Genomic DNA, 16506 nt, shown 5'->3' on the forward strand with positions numbered 1-16506 from the left:
GGCTGGATCTGAAGATCTCCTTGACACCATATTTAGTGACACGGAGAGCAGGAAGCACCATCCAAAGAACAATATAGGAACCACTCAAACAGGAAAAATAAAGAGTATTAACAGCAGCAACACGTATGTGAGACATCTAGGCTGTCTTGCTTGGTAAAAACTAGTATATCACAGCAACTCTGAGTTCTATTTCAATAGCTATCATTTGCAACTGTCAATCATTTGTAATAACTGTCAATTTAGCTTTCTTTTTTTCCTGTTCATTTATTTGAGTACTTATAGATGAATAGTAAAATTATTTTATTATATTAAAAGAAATATAAAGTAGTTCTAATGGCCACCATTCAGGCCTCCTTTCCCTATTATCCCACGGTTAGACTATTGCCTTTCAAGTGCCAGGCACCCTACCACTTTACATCCACCCTGATGATATAGATTTTCAGTGGCTACTTGGTTCCCTTTTTTGCTTAGATTATGTGTGTGTGTGTGTGTGGGGGGGACTCCAGAGGAACAGGGGAATGACAAAATGCCCAGCTTTTTTTGGTTTCCAGCCATGAATGTCTCAACATTGAAGACCATGAGCTTTGAGAAGATGGGCCAGAAGGGCAAATGATTGAAGGAACTTTTGAAAATGGAATGACTAGTCCCTGGAATTCTCACTTCCTCAATCAATTGGGGCTAGTATATTGGGCACATTTTTTTTTACATCCCCAGTTCTGGAAAGTTCTCTGGTTTTGTGAAAAATATCTAGCCATGTCCTTTCAGTTCCTTCCCTGCCTGTTAGGGAAATTCAATCCTCACAATCCTGTGCTTCTTCTGGATCCCTGTTATTGGACTCTTGCAGAAATTTACTGAGAGCAGGCACAGGTCTAGGGTTAAGGCTTGAAGAACATTCTTTGGAGCTTTACAGTCAGCAGAGAAGCAAAATTAAGAATTATATATTTTAATTTATTTCATCTGAATTCAACATCTCAGTTGAAAAGCATTTATTATCTAGTAACTAGCAAACTCTAAGCTATTCTAGTCCTGACTTGGACCATCTAAGATTATTTTTTTTCCATTAAACATTCTATTTATCCATCTAAGATTATTAAAAAAAATTCTTCCTACTTAAAACTAGGAATGATTGTAAGCATTTCTGGGTGAGTCTTCTGGGCTGTCTAAGATGAATTAAGCATTTTTCATTTCTCTAACTTGTTATGTACAGTCGTGGGATACTGCTAAACAGTTTGAATTCTACTTAACCCCAGTTAGCTATGTTAGAAGGGTGGAATGTAGCTGGTTTTTTCTGAATCTTTGGGATGGAAAGAAGTCCATGAATATCAGATGTCCATGTAATTACAGTCAAGTAGTGAATAATTAAACCCAGAAATGTAAGGTCTACAGTGGAAGTAGCATATTTCAAATTAAAATCATGCTAGTAGGTCAATGTCTAACAGGTCAAAAGAGATTAATGAGAATCAAAGTAATTAAAATATGGCATCCCTTTTCTGTAGAAGGTAATGTTTTGCAGAATTCAATCTGTGAAAATCCTGAATTAGAATATGTATGAATATTCTCAGTTTTGGTAATAGACCAAACTGCTCTGGGTTGGGATCATGCAAATCCACTTTCATCACTTAATCTCTTAATGACAAGATAAATAAAATAGAGGATGGAACTGACCTTTTATGAACAGGCTCATGGGAACTCATCGAGGTGTGTTTTCCTTTTTTTATTCTTAATTTAAGATTTTGTCTTTGTCATCATGTGTGTTCATATCCTACAATAACTGAAAGAATTTTCACATCTAACCCAATAGAAAAGGTAATTTTCATTGCGTATCATGCATCAGAGCAGCTGCCAATCATTGAAGTTGCCCATCTTGGCTTTCGAATAGACTGGACTTCTCAACCAAAAGATGCTGGGAACCATTTTGGTCTCAAGCATGGAGCAGAGCCACATGGCTCTAAGTAGAAAGTGCATGCTAAACTTTGTAAGCCTAGGACTGCCAAGAAGCTGGGAAATGCAGTACAAAATTTGCTCCAGTCCCGTTGCCAGTTCCTTTCGCATTCTAGGCCTTATTTTCTGGAACCGACATGTCAGTTGCAATTTCTAAGTTTAATGTTAAAATCTTTTATCTAACATCATACTGAGAGAAGCCTTTAAAATAATTTTTTTCAGTCTTCCAGAAGGGACTTGAGATGTTCACTTGCCAATGGAAGACACAGACAGTGAAATAAGGCACAGTCTTGAAGAATGGAAAGATGGCTTTCCAAAGGGCATTGAATTCATCTGTGTAGGATGAATGCCTCACTTTGGTATGGACACACTTTTGGTGACAATTGGAGTTTGATTTTTTTCCCTCCTAAAGTCTAAGTCACTATTCTGGATAGAAGTTAGTCATGAGGTCTCTGGATGCTTGGATACTGTATAGTTTTCTAGAAACATCTCATAGGGAGAGGGGAAAAAACTGTATTTGAAACATGTGGGTTCAAATCCCAGCTCTGCCGCCTAGTAATTGTGTGATCCTATGTAATAATTTGGGTTTTTTTTTCTGGAACTCACCTTCTTCATTTGTAAAATGAAAGTTTTGGATTAGATGATATGTAGTATACCTTCTGGTGGCAACATTCTCTAATCTTTTAAATGAATTCACACATTTATTTTAGTAACCTTTTGCCTATAGTTAAGTCATTGTATTGTAATCCACTTCACTTTTTGCCAACCAGAAATCTTAAATAATCTCTAATGTATCACATTTACACTGGAATGGCAGTTAGCATTCCTCCTAAAAACGCCAAGGCACTGATTAATCCAGGAGTGTCTTCTGAATCCTCAAAGATGACATAGTAAACACTATATTGGGCTTATTACAGTTCCTGTGCCAAGTAAATTTTATTATATTGCCCTTTTTGCTTAATTGGCAAACACATGGTAATGCTCTACTAAGTTGAATATCTTCTCTGAAAGTGTCTGATTTAATGGGAAAAGATCCTGGACCTGGACTCAGGAAGGAGCTGGGTTAAAATCCTACCTCTTTTATTTACTGGGTGATCAAGGACAAGTCACGTAATTTCTCTGCTCCTGTTTCCTTCCCTTTAAGAGGGGGTTTCATACCAGTTGTATCCCATGCAAATGGTTGGCATGAGGATCCAATCCAATCCCCAAGCACTAATCAGGCACCTACCACATTTGGACTATGTTCTGGGGGTACAGACAAGGAACATACTCAAGACATGGAATTTCCTGTTGTCAAAGAATCAAAGATCCAGGCAGGACAATAGAGCCCTTATGGTCTTTGGGGGCAATGTCATTCTTCATTGCTTTACTTTAAAGAGCTCAGATGGTATCAGACATATCTTCTAATGCTTTTTGCTAAGGTTGGGTACCATTATAAAGATGTGAAATCAAGAGAGTGGGGCAAATTGTAGTGAGTGGGGGGGAAGGGCTTTGGTCCTGCTTAGTGTCCCATCTGGACTTCATCAAAGAGGCCTGGGGAGGTGGCACCCTGTTTCTAGACCATATGAAGCCAAAGAGGACAAATCTAATCCTTTCTCCACAGGCCATCCCAGGAGACCTTAAAGACAGCCAGCTTAACTCCCTGAAGATTTCTTTTCCCTGCTAAATATCCTCAGGACCATTAACTAATCCTTATATAAATGATTTCCAGAGCATCTTTCAGGTTGCCTTCCTCCAGACACTCTCCAGGCTACCAAATTCCTCACATAATGGTTCAGCAAACCAGGGAGACAGAAACTTTGGAGTGTCCCTAACAAATTTCACCATGAAAAATCTGCATGGGGCATTCATTTATAGTCTGAACCAAACCTATATTTAGTCATTTTGAGCCTTGGATCGAGTGGAAGTGGGTGGTAGTTGAAAGATAGGGAGACTAACAAAAGATGAGAATATCTGTTGGAGATATGAAGCTGAAGGAGTTGCTGGTGCGAAAATTGGGGGCAGAGTTCAGGTGTGACTATTGAATGATTCCGGCCAAAGTCCTAAGGACATCAAGGTTGTCACTATGGAGACAAGACCAGATGAGACGTGAAATATGCCCACAGAGGATGCTGTTCCCATCCTGGGAGCAATCCTTGGTTCACTACATTTTAGTTAGAGTTATGGGTAAAATGTTTTGGTTGTATTTCTTACAGCAAACATTTGTCCTTTGAGATGGTGACAAACTGCATCCCAGTGAGGCTTGGTGTGTCTAATGTAGTTATGGCCAGTAAAAACCCTGCTGGTCCCTTTTCTCAACTTAAATGTTTTCTAAAAGAGAAGTGATGAGCCCAGTGATTAAGAACTGAGGTTCTGGCAAAAAGGAACTATTCAAGTTGATGTGAAAATATTGAAATCCTCACGAATAAAAATGAAGGGCAATAATAAATTAGTCTAATTGTAAACATAATGTTTGGAGTAGGATTTTACATGACAGCTTAAAAAATTTCTTTAAAATATTACTGTACAAAATGCAATTCAATCTAATCAGTTTGGCATTAATTAAGCTCTAATAATGTACTCTGGTGTCTTTCCGAAGTCGGGAGATCTCTTTCCCTGCCATCCAGGTAGATTTGAGAACATTATGGTGTCATCATAATTTTTAACATAGTAAGAAAATGACAGAGCTGCAAAATTACAATAAATGATTAATGGTATTTTTTTTCATGTTTTGTCCTAATAGGTATCAGGGAGCCTTTAAATTAATAGAGCTGTCAGGCTCCAGCTTGTTCAAAATCCCGCCTTGAACTCAAATGGAAATTGTCTATTCCACAGACACCTGAAGATGACACTCTGGAATCTTTTACATTTTAATTAGTAGGTGCAATTGTTTGGCTCCCCTGTAACCACTGCAAATTAATTGGAAATTAGTCACAACTCATTCTTTTCTCAACGGCCTGAAATCCTGGGGAGATGGGTGCATTCTATCCTGGCACCCTTGTCTGGAAGCAAAACGCACACATGCAGCAAATTGCATTGTCAATTATAAAAACAACAACTGCTGGGAAATTAGGAAAAATTATGCACAGGTAAACAAAAATAATTAATGTTCCGAGTAACTGGGGAATGAACCAAAAAATGCCCAGCAAGAGGCTCCCCAGTAGACTTGGAGTTCATAAAGGCAGAAGAGTGGATGCCTAGCTGGCAAACGGGCCCCCTGGAAAGACTCTGGGACCTGGACTAAAGGTTTCTCCATTTGGTTTCTTTGCTGCTACTTCTCTCTTCCTTCTGTTTATTGCTCTAGAAAATTAAAATGATGTGGAAATACAAGAACTTATGGAAATTGGTCTTGAGATGATAGGGAACTCCATGGAGTAAATGATCTGGAGTGACCTGTATCAATTAATTGATTCTTGGAAAATGAGAAGCAAAGATTATGATTTGGGGTAAGGAGAAAACAAAATTGGACTTAAGTGTCTTGGAAAGGGGACTGGTATCATTGGCAAAATGAGAATTCAGGCAGGGAAGAGGAAGGTTATTTGTCTTGGTGAAGTCCCAACCACTTCCAAGTCATGCCCTAGTCTCCCCCATAGATGTCACAGAGTTCTCTGCTTGCCTTCCGTTTCCCTGCCCCTTTAAATTGAGTTGTTTTAGCAGCTTAAGACTCTTGAAAAAACAGCATGTCTACCAAGTCAGTTAGTGTTACATTAGCAATGCTACATAGGTTGTAATGAGGAGAGAATATTCTTATCCAATTCTCAAACTCAGCTTTGTTCTTGCACACTGAAGTGGATGAATTTTTAAAAAATGATTTCATGATACTTGAAGCTAGAAGTTAATCAGTTCAACACAGGGGTCTTTGAAGATTCATTACAATTAATGGCCCTGTCTGGCAAAAGGTGAGCCCGTGGACACTGCAATATCTATCCCCGTTGAGATGAGCTGGAATGAGATTCTTTTCTTCCCTAATTAAATGATATACAACCTCAAAAATGATATTGGGACCCAAATCAACCAAAGGGTCATCCTTAAGGATGCTGCAATTTCAACACTGTTTTGACCAAACCTTAAAAAGTTGTCAAACTTTATCTCCAAGAGAGAAGAGCACCAGATGAAATTTTACTTTTTACTAAACAACTAAAGATCAGCCCCTCAGGACTGAGAAAGGGAAGCAAAGCTGGCCTCAACTCTTCCCATCCTGATTATGCTGCTGTTCATTGTTGATGCTGGCATTGTGATTGTTGTCTCTAGTAGTCAGTCAGATAGCTTGACTTTACCACCTACTAAGGACTAGTTAGGTTCTGTGTTCAAATATGGGGACATTGAAGAAAGAAGACAGAAAAATTCTAAAGGAGCTCATTGTATAATGGTAGAGATCACATGCCAATGGCCATGTTTGAAAAAGAGATACAGGACGAATGGGGAAGGTAGCAGATGGAAGGAACTAAGATCAAGGGAGATCAGGAAAGGGTTCATATTTATAGAATGCTTGAATTTAACAAAGCATTTACATAAGTTTTCTCAGTTGATGTCAGTCAGACAGTCAATATTTATTAAGCACCTACTAAGTGGAAGGCACCCTGTTAAGGGTTGGGGTACAAAAAGAGGCAAAAGTCAGTGGGTGCCTCCAAGGAATTCAAGTGTGATGAAGGAGACAAGTTGATGAAAATAATTCTCTGCAGACAGTATAGTTATGACAAAGTGGAAATAATAATAAGAAAGAAGGCACCAGAAGTAAGGGGGAATCAGAAAGGCTTTCTCACGCTAGAAGGTCAGGTTTTAGCTTGAAATTGAAGGAAGAAGAGGCTGAGACAAGGAAGGAGAGACAAGGATGAGAGATGGAGGAGAGTCAGATAAGACACCAGGTGTGGAGAGATGGAATGACTTAGTCTGAGCACCAGTAAGGAGGACCGTGTCACTGGATGGCAGAGTTTGTGAGATACAAAAAAGGTAAGATGTGAAAAGACTGAAAAGGTGGGAAGATCGGTTATTTATTATGCACCTACTGGGTACCATTTACTATCCTAGGAGATGAGGCTATAAAGACAAAAGTAAAATGAAAAATAAGGGACTCAGCTTCTATTGGGGGAGACCTCAAGCCCATGTGGAGGTGTCAATACAGTATACGTAACATTAAAATAAGAGAGTTTGGGTAGGAATAACACTAGTGGCTGGAAACCAGGGAATGTTTGGTGTAAAAGGGGTACTTGACATAAATCTTGAAGGAAATATGGGATATTTTTGAGGCAGAGAAGAGAGGGCATTGCGGAAATGAGGGTGAGCAGTTCAAAACAGGAGTGTTTGTATTAGAAATCATGAAAATGGGAGTTTGGTTGTACCATATCATATGTAAAGGAAAGGGATGTGTGTGTGTGTGTGTGTGTGTGTGTGTGTACATATATATATATATATATATATATGTATATATATGTATGTATATATGAAACCTGGAGAGGTGGGTCAGGGCTGCCACAATGCAAAAAATTTCTCTTCCAAATAGGGGCATTTCCCATTGATCCTGGATGTAACAAGGCGCCACTAGAATTTATTGAGTGAGATCCTTACAAATAGTCAAGTCTGTACTTTTATTTAGAAGATCCCTATTGGAGAAGGATGAAAGATGGATTGAAAGTGGAAGAGTTTAGATTCAAAGAGGTCACTTGAGATATTATTGCAATCCTAACATTGAAAATAGTATTGCTAATAACAAGAACAACAGGTGAGCGACAATGAGGCCTTGCTTGGAGAAAATGCCATTTCTCTGTTTTCTCATGGGGAAACGAGGCATGTGACAGACAGGGAGGCAGAAAGACAGAAAGAGACAAAGAGAAAGCGAGAGACAGAGAAAGACAGCAAGAGGGGGATTGAGAGACAGACAGAAAGACAGACAGACAGAGAGAAAGATAGAGAGAGAGAGAGCTCCCAGTGTTGAGATCTTACTCTGGATTATAAAGAGTAAATTTGTTCCTAGTGAGCCAAGGAGGGAACACTGCCTTTTGGCTGTCTTGTTTTGCTTCCCCCTCACCCCTTCAGGATCTGTGCTTAAGGAGTCGCCCACTAAAGTGTCCCCTGAAGCTTCTTTATCTACATTTAAAGAAATCAGTATGTGGCTAAGTAAAGGTTGGTTTCAGAGCTAAGAGGCCCACAGATAAATGGGTTCGTGCTACTAAGAATCTTTCAAAGGAGGGCATCAGCCATGACTTGGGCTACTAAGGAGCAGGTGGAGAGGAAGTAGCACAGCTTTTAAATGACCTAGAAAAGATTTTTGCTGGTCCAAACGTGAGTCAACCAACAATCCCTCCTGAAGGTAAGCCCATTGAAGGCAAGCATTGTTCAGCATTGAATCCTCAGCATTCAGCACAACACCTTGCACACAGCAAGGGATCACTAAATGCTCATTTAATGAATGAATCAATGAATGCGGAGAAACAACAGTCCTACACCGTAGCTATGAGCCTTTCTGCACTCCGATTTGAATGTCCTTTCTCTAGTTGTAAAATTATGAAAAAGGAAATATTTCATTTTATGTAGTCTGTAAGACCTGAATTCAAAGCCCCTTTCAGAGTTGGATTAGTTCTGTTTCCCTTGGTGAAACAATATCTCTCTAGGCCTTGGTTTCCTCAGTTGTAAAATGATGGGGCGGTGACTCTAGTGGCTGCCAGGGTCCCTTCAAGTTCTAGGCCTTTAATCCAAGAGCAGCAGAGTAGGGATAGGATTCCCATGATCCCTCTGGACCCTAGTAGTTACTCCATCACCATGTTGGGAGAAGAAGAGGTGAGGAACATCAGGGAAGCTACCTGGGAAAGGAGGAATTCAAGAGTCCTTCAAGGAAAATCACCATGGAAGCTTGAAGTCATGGAACCCTGTAGAGTTCAGGTCTTTTCCTGTCTCTAAGCCCTAATACCTGGATGGGGTATTTAAAAAGGTTTATTTTTAAATTATCCTAACCTTGGGTTTTAGTGTTTGGGGAGAGAAACGAGGCTCATTTGGTTCACCTTTCCATTTTACATAGTCTACCTGGAAAGAAAAATGAGCTTTGGACAGGCTCTGAAATGGGTTCTAGAGCAGGCATTCAGAAATTCGATGTCAAGTCCATCTCAGTTCCACTGGCAATATTGGTGGTGTTTAGGTTCTCTTAAGAACACCAAAGGGTTCCAGGGAGGTTGGGCTGCAACAAGCAGATCTTTAGTCAAGATGGTATGCTAGAGAAATGCAGAACTTGGCTTATCTAGATTAGACAAATGAGCCCCTGTACACCTCTCCAGAATGGACAGAGAATCAATCAAAAGGTGCAGGACTCATCAAGAAGTAGAGGCAATGTGGGGATTGTTCCATTTACAGAGTCTTACTCTTCCCACCCGTTCTAGAAGAGGTGAGCTCTGATGTAAGGCAGGAATGATCTGCATGGAAACTCCCAGGAAGAGAGAACTAAGGCTTACTGAGGAAGGGGGTGGGAGCTAAGTGTAGAATAATTGAAGCAAGTGTGCAAAATCCAGAACTGCATCTCCTAATTAGAATAGGGCCCAGAGGCATTTACTGATACCCCTTCCCTTAAGTGAATCCCTCACTTCGGTGAATCCCTCACTTCCGTGAAGCCCAGCTGAACCAAATGACTGGCTCAAGGCCATATAGAAAGAGTTGTAGGACAGCTGGGAGCTGAAGCCAGAGTTTCTGATTTGAAGAGCAGACACATTTCACTGCACCACATTTTATCTGTCCTTCTAAAGATTTTTTTTTTTAACATTGACCTCTTGATCTCGACCTATCTGCTTACTGCTTAGTTGAATGGATGGCCCCCATCTGAAGTGTGGTGAAATAGGGTATGGCATGCTTCCTCTCCCACTGTAACTATACCTCACTGAGTGGTTTGCCTTTTGAGCCCATTCCTACTCACACATCCCAACAGAACTTGCCAGAATGTCTAGTGACAACAGTTTTGCTCTCACCACTTAGCTTTGAACTACTTGGGGTCACCTCCACCTCATAGGGAGACATGAAAGGAAGATCTCATTGGCAAGGGGAGTTTAATATTTGTTTTAAACATCTCAATTCATATTTGGCATAATGAAGGAAAGAATAATTCCTAAAACACTTCTAAATAACCTCCTTCACTCCCCTCTACAAACAAGTATAAACATTCCTAGAGAGGCAGAAGATCCCTGAACTGTTGATAAACATGAGTACTCACGGTACATGGGGTCTGCATCCATGGCTCCCCATCAATCTGCATTGGCAGTGACTTGCTTGTTCTGGAAGGAGACATGTTATTAGAGACACAGGTACTGATAAACAACTTAAATCAAAGGCAAGCTGTGGGCTCAAAAAACCAGTCACAGTGGGCAAAGGTGGAGCTGTCCCAGTTGAATCCATGACCTCCAAGTCATGAATTTCCTCTACCAGAGAAAGGGGAACCTGCTCTTGGGTAAGCTGCTCAAAAGAAGGGCCCTTGACCAATCCATGGCTATCATGGTAGTCAGGGTCTTTGAGAACAATCGTTTATGCCATGGGAACCTGGGCCCAGTGACAAGAAGTCACCTCCTGAGGATACATGAATCAGCAGCATGGGGGAAGGTGAAGAGAAAGATTCTTGACCTTGGTGTTCTTTATATCAAAGAAATCATAGGTTCATCTCCATGGTATAAAGGTGCAGCAAGAAGATCAACAGGGTAGGTAGGAAGAATAGCTATGTGAGAGCCGAGATGCCAAGTCAAGGCTTTATCACTTGCTATTGGAAAGTCATTTCTCTCTCTGGGCCTTAGTTTCCCCATTTGTAAAATTAAGGGTTTGGATTGGAAAGACTCTAAGCTTCCCTTTCAGTCCAAGGTAGCAATACGTGCTGACATTCATGCAGCTCCTGAAAGGGTCTCGAATAATGCTCGACAGGACACTTGCTCCTCCCAACCACTCTAGACCAAATTCATCTCACACGTTATAGGTACAGAAACATAGACCTTGGGATTAGAACCAGTTCAGGCCTCAGGTCCACTTTCCACCTTAAGACACTGCTTCTAAAGTGCAAGGAGTCTTTGAGATCAGTTGGAATCTCAGGTCAGATGAGGATAATGTTCAAGGCATGGCTGCTTATGTTGATTGAGGCACTCCCTGCATACACAAATTATGCACCATATGTATGCCTGTGTGCACGTATGTAACTATGGGTGCACACATGCCTATATGCACATTCAAATCCATGTGTATGTCAGGGAACCCTGGAAATATCCAGGGAATGAATTAATTCCTGCTCTACTACTAAGGTAAATTAAATTACATTAAATGAAATAAATGACATCATGTCAACCAGGACAAATATATATATATATATATATATATGTATATATATATATATATATATACATATATACTTATATATATAGGGATATATATTTATATAGGGATTTATATAGGGATATATATATATATCCCTATATAAACATCCACATATCATTTATTCACACACTTCTATGCATATTACTTGTCCATCTGTATAAATGCATATATAGATGGAGAGGTGTATTTCTGTCTACAGATATCTACACATATCTACATACCCATATAATCTCTTCCCATCCTGGGATTTATACACACACTTCTCCTTAAGGAGACTCGATCTTTGAAGAAATTTAAAGTCTCTTGTTAATAGCTCTCTAGACACATCCTTCTGCAGGATCCTTCTCCCCTGACAAGGGCAGATTGCTTGGTCCGATATCTGTAGGCCTCCATAATCATTGTTGTCAATGTGCCAATGGGAAAGGAATGGCCTTTTCATTCCAATTTTTTAAAAAAGACTCATTTATGTATTTGCAACATTCTGGGGGAAGCAATAGGATGAGAAGGTTGTGGAGGAGTCGGAGGAGGAGAAAGAAGGGGAGGAGGAGGAGGAGGAGATCCTGAAGTACAGTAGATCATCGTTGACCCTTCCTCTTTGAAATGACCCATTTAAGTTTCTAGAAACCTCTGGGAGAAGCTTGTTCAGTGACTATCTGGGAATCATGAGTAACAATGTTTCTCTGGCACAAGGTTTTCACATCCCAAATAGCTGATTTACAAACCAAGTTCTGAAAAACAACTCATTTGTAACTGAATGGAACTTCCTGCCTCTTACCTACTTATTTCACTGAGCTCTGGATCCTGTTTTCAACATTGACTGAAATGATCTACTCAACCTGGAAGAAAAGTTGCTTCTTTGGAGCCCTCTGCCAGTCCTAGGTCGAGATGCCTAGGTTTCTGTCAGAAGTCATGTCCTGGCCAGGGATGGGAGAAGCTTCCAACCATTCAATAACACTTTTATTTTTATGTTTAAGGCTGGGCTTGCAAGTTGAATATGTGTTATTTCCAAGAATATTTTTAAAACTATTTTGACTTTTGGAAAGCTCCCTAAATATTTAAATTCTAACATTTTTGAGGCTCATAATTTAGAGGTAGAAGAGCCCTCATAAGTCATTAAGTTCAGCCCTTTCATTTTGCAAGGGGCGGGGGGGGACTTGAGGTCCAGGAAAGTCAAATGATTTCCATCTCTGGAGAGGATCCCCCTTCCCTTCCACCCTTGGCCTGAGTCATTCGGGATGATGGACTAGATGGCCACTGAGAATGGGAGCCATGATGAAGTCTTAGAAATGAAATGAAAATTACCTAATGACGACAGAGGAGCACTGAGCCAGGCGGCGGCCAGCACTCTTCAGGCCAGTGTAGATCTGTCCCATCTCCATGGCACCTTCTAGACCAACCACCTCCAACAGCTGATCACTCAGATCTGAAACAGAAAAACAACCAAAAAGCACCTCCCATTAGTCCTCCTCACAATAAGTTGCCATTGTCATTCCACCTCCACAAGCAATCTTCTGGCAAATGAACTTCCCGCTCAGTACTCATCAATATGTTGCCTATCTAGGGCCCCCCAGACCCACCCTGGCCATTGCTGTATTCTTATCTCTCCCCCTCAACATGACCTCCTTGATTCCTTTACATCACCACTAACCATCCCTCTCTTTTCTACAGGAAACCTCCTTTAATTCCTATTTATCCTGTGTCTAGCCCACTTGTATATATTTGCTTTTCGTCTCCCCCTTAGTTTATGAGGGCAGGGATGTCTTTTGTCTCTTTTTGTATCTCTGTGTCTTAGGACACTGCCTGGAATAGGGGATATCAAATAGGGGCTTAAGCTAATTGACCCCCTGACATCTCCAATTTGTCCACTTCTCTCCACTAAAGTCACTCCCCTAGGTGAGGGTCTCATCACTTCTTGTAGAGTTTCCATCTTGGTCTCCCTACATCTAGTTACTTTTTTTCACCAATAATTCCTCAAATTGTTGGCATCATCTTCCTAAAGCACAGTCTGACTGTGTCTTCAACAACCTCCATTGGCTCCCTATGACCTCTCCCTTTTACTTTTAAAGTCCTCTGTCACCTTCGCTGCAGTCCCCCACATTGCTTCCCTTTGCATTTTATTGTGTGTAGTTTGCATGTTTAGAATCAAAGTCATTTCCATCCCCATTCTTCACAGTGAGCTTTCGATTGTATCAAAGAAAAATAATGGATCAAAAACAAAGGTTGATTGTGTATGAAAGTGAATATGGGGCATTCTAGAGTTATGGTCCCTCCCCTCTCCAGTGAAAGACACCTCCAAATCTGTTCTCACTCAATACATCTCAGAGATATAGCACCATAGTATCTGACCCTGCTGATGATTCAGTTTTGCAGACCATGGGATATTTGAGGAATTAGTCATTAGCAAGAGATGGCTCCAGTAGACATCAGTCCTCATTAAGTGATTTGGACAGTGTGTTCAAAGCAGACTTGTACCCAAAGCACATTCTTTTGAAGTAAATCTGTCCCAAAATAATGTGACCCCCCCCACCTTTAAAGTACAAAGAGGACATGACATAGCCTTATGAAAAGGGAATGCCCTCTTCCCTCCCCTCTGACCCTCTCTCCCTTGTCTGAGAGCCATCCTCCTGGCCTCAATGCCCCACCCCTCCCCATCATGAGTGTTTGGAGATTCCACCCAGCCCTCCCAGAGCTGATTTAGGCTCATTTCTCATGAAACTTGTTCTGTGTCTCTCATTTAAATTTCTGCTGCCAAGAACAGATGGACAGGGAATGGAAACATATTCTTTCAGCTGTAGCCCGCATCAAATGTGCCTCACTTTATAGGCTGGCTGTTAGTCTCGGTGTCTGGTAGGGATATGCCAGCCGGAGCACTCCACGTGGGGACTGTCAGGCCCCCAGATGGGAACCCATGTGAGACCTCGCAAGGCAGCCAGAGGGGCGGCCAAGCCTCCCTTGCTACCACTGAGCTGACGTTAGCAGAGGAGCCGGTCCTCAGAGAGGCTGAGCGGGGCCTCTGGAGACAAGATGCAGTTGGTCTCTGCGCCCGGACTGTTCCGTGAATCACACAGGGAGTCTGCTACGCCCACACCAGATTGCCACTGTCTAACACCCTCCTTCTCATTTCTTCTTTCTTTTCATTTGCCTTTGTTTTTCTCCCTGCTAAAATGCCAGGGAAATCAATTACCCAGGCTGGTTAATAAGCAATAATGAAGACAGTTCCTTGTGGCTTTCCAAAGTTTTAAACTTCTCCATTTTTCTTCAGTCAAATACCAAGGAGAACATGACAGGCAGAGGGAACATTGGAAAGTTTCTGGCAGGAGGGCACCTTACCCTCCTACACATTGGGTGACCAGGAAACTTTCTTCCCCAAATAACAATTATTCTTCACAGATTCACTGCTGATCACCAGCTACAAATTCTCACTTAGCCATGAATACCAAGCAGGGAAGAAATGAATGTATGAACCTATGGGAAAGGATGCAGTTCTGTCTAAAGGGTAACAATCTCAGCATTACTGAGTGTGAAGCAGAGAAAAGCATCAGCCCTTCTTGCATTCCTGGAAGAATCCATCCAGTGACCAGCTCCCCATTTCAGTCCAGGTCTGATGGTACCCAACCCCACTTCAAAAATCTTCAGTGCTTGTTGGTGGAGTCCTGAACTGGTCCAACCATTCTGGAGAACAATTGGAAACTATGCCCAAAGGGCAATGAACTTGTGCATACCCTTTATCCAGCAAGATCATTACTAGATCTGTGTCCCAAAGAGATTAAGAAAAGAGGGAAATGACCCACATGTACAAAAATGGTGATAGCAGCTCTTTTTGTAGTAGCAAAGAATTGGAAATTGAGGGGATGCCCATCAATGGTGGAATGGCTGAACAAATTGTGGTATCTGAATGCAATGGAATGTTATTGTTCTCTAAGAAATCACGAGTGGGTGGACTTCAGAAAAACCTGGAAAGACTTACATGAACTGATGATGAGTGAAACAGCAGAACCAGGGTGACACTGTGTGATGATCAACTCTGATACACTTAGCTCTTCTCAGCAGCTTGATAATCAAGGACAATTCTAAAAACTTGTGATGGAAAGTGCCATCCACCTCCAGAGGAAAAGTGTGTGGAGTGTGCATGTAGAACAAAGCACACAAGGTTTATTTTCAAAATTGATTTATGTTTTTTCCTTTCCCATATTTTTCCATTTAGTTCTTATTCTTCCTCTATAACATGACTAATATGGAAATATGTTGAGCATAATTGTGTGTGCATGTGTGTGTGTGTGTGTGTGTGTGTGTGTGTGTGTGTGTGTATTCAGAGGGGGAAGAAAATGTGGAACTCAAAAGCTCACAAAAAGATGAATGTTGAAAACTCTCTTTGCATGTATTAGGAAAAAAATCAAAGAAAATTACATTTAAAAAACCTCTAGAAGCTCTCTATGGCCTATAAAATATCAACTGCTCAACCTGACATCAGAAGCCCCCTCTGCCTGGCTTCAGTTGGCCTTTCTGGCCTTACTCCACAGGACTGCCCTCCAGCCAAAATGGACTATTCGAAGATCCCAAACACTGACAGTCCATTTCTTGTTCATCTGCTGCCTCCTGGACCTGGAATCCACTCCCTTCTCAAATCCATCTCTTAGATTCCTTAGATGCATTTGAGGCTTTGCTCACATCCCACCATCAACACAAAGTCTTTCTGCCTAGTCCAGTTGTTAAGGTGCATGCTCTCCTCTCTCTCTCTCTCTCTCTCTCTCTCTCTCTCTCTCTCTCTCTCTCTCTCTCTCTCCCTCTCCCTCTCCCTCTCCCTCTCTCATTCTCTCTCTCTCCTCTCTCTCTCTCTCTCTCTCTCTCTCTCTCTCTCTCTCTCTCTCTCTCTCTCTCTCTCTCTCTCTCCCTCTCTCTCTCCCTCTCTCTATCTATCTATCTCTTATTCTCTCTCTCTTTCCTCTCTCTCTCTCAAAACTGTTATGCTTAGTTGTTGCTGTTGTTATCGAATCATTTGAGTTGTTTCCAACCCTTTGTGTTTCAATCTGGGGTTTTCTTGTCAGAGATTACTAGAGTGGTTTGCCATTCCTTCACCAGCTCATTTTATAGATGAGGAAACTGAGGCCAACAGGGCTAAGGCCTAGTGTCTGAGACCACATTTGATCTCAGGACCTCCTGACTCCAAGACTTGAGCTCTATTCACTAATACCCCTCCTACCTTCTTCTGCTTGTCTAATTCTATGAATTTTAGAAGAATAAAAAACATTTTCAGGGCAA

At 41.3% G+C, this 16506-nt stretch overlaps 1 protein-coding gene across 2 annotated transcripts in view; it reads right to left on the minus strand.

Annotated features, from left to right (window-relative positions):
- The window catches only part of DGKB (diacylglycerol kinase beta), a 556198-nt gene that overhangs the window by 6503 nt on the left and 533189 nt on the right, over positions 1 to 16506 (minus strand). For both annotated transcript variants that reach the window (XM_074195405.1, XM_074195404.1), the window contains 2 exons: positions 12550 to 12670; positions 10109 to 10169 (listed from right to left, as the gene is read on the minus strand). In XM_074195405.1, coding sequence (XP_074051506.1) covers positions 10109 to 10169; positions 12550 to 12670 — 182 coding nt within the window. The remainder of the gene's footprint in view (positions 1 to 10108; positions 10170 to 12549; positions 12671 to 16506) is intronic.

Source organism: Macrotis lagotis, chromosome 7 (assembly GCF_037893015.1).
Source record: "Macrotis lagotis isolate mMagLag1 chromosome 7, bilby.v1.9.chrom.fasta, whole genome shotgun sequence".
Classification (NCBI taxonomy): domain Eukaryota; kingdom Metazoa; phylum Chordata; class Mammalia; order Peramelemorphia; family Peramelidae; genus Macrotis; species Macrotis lagotis.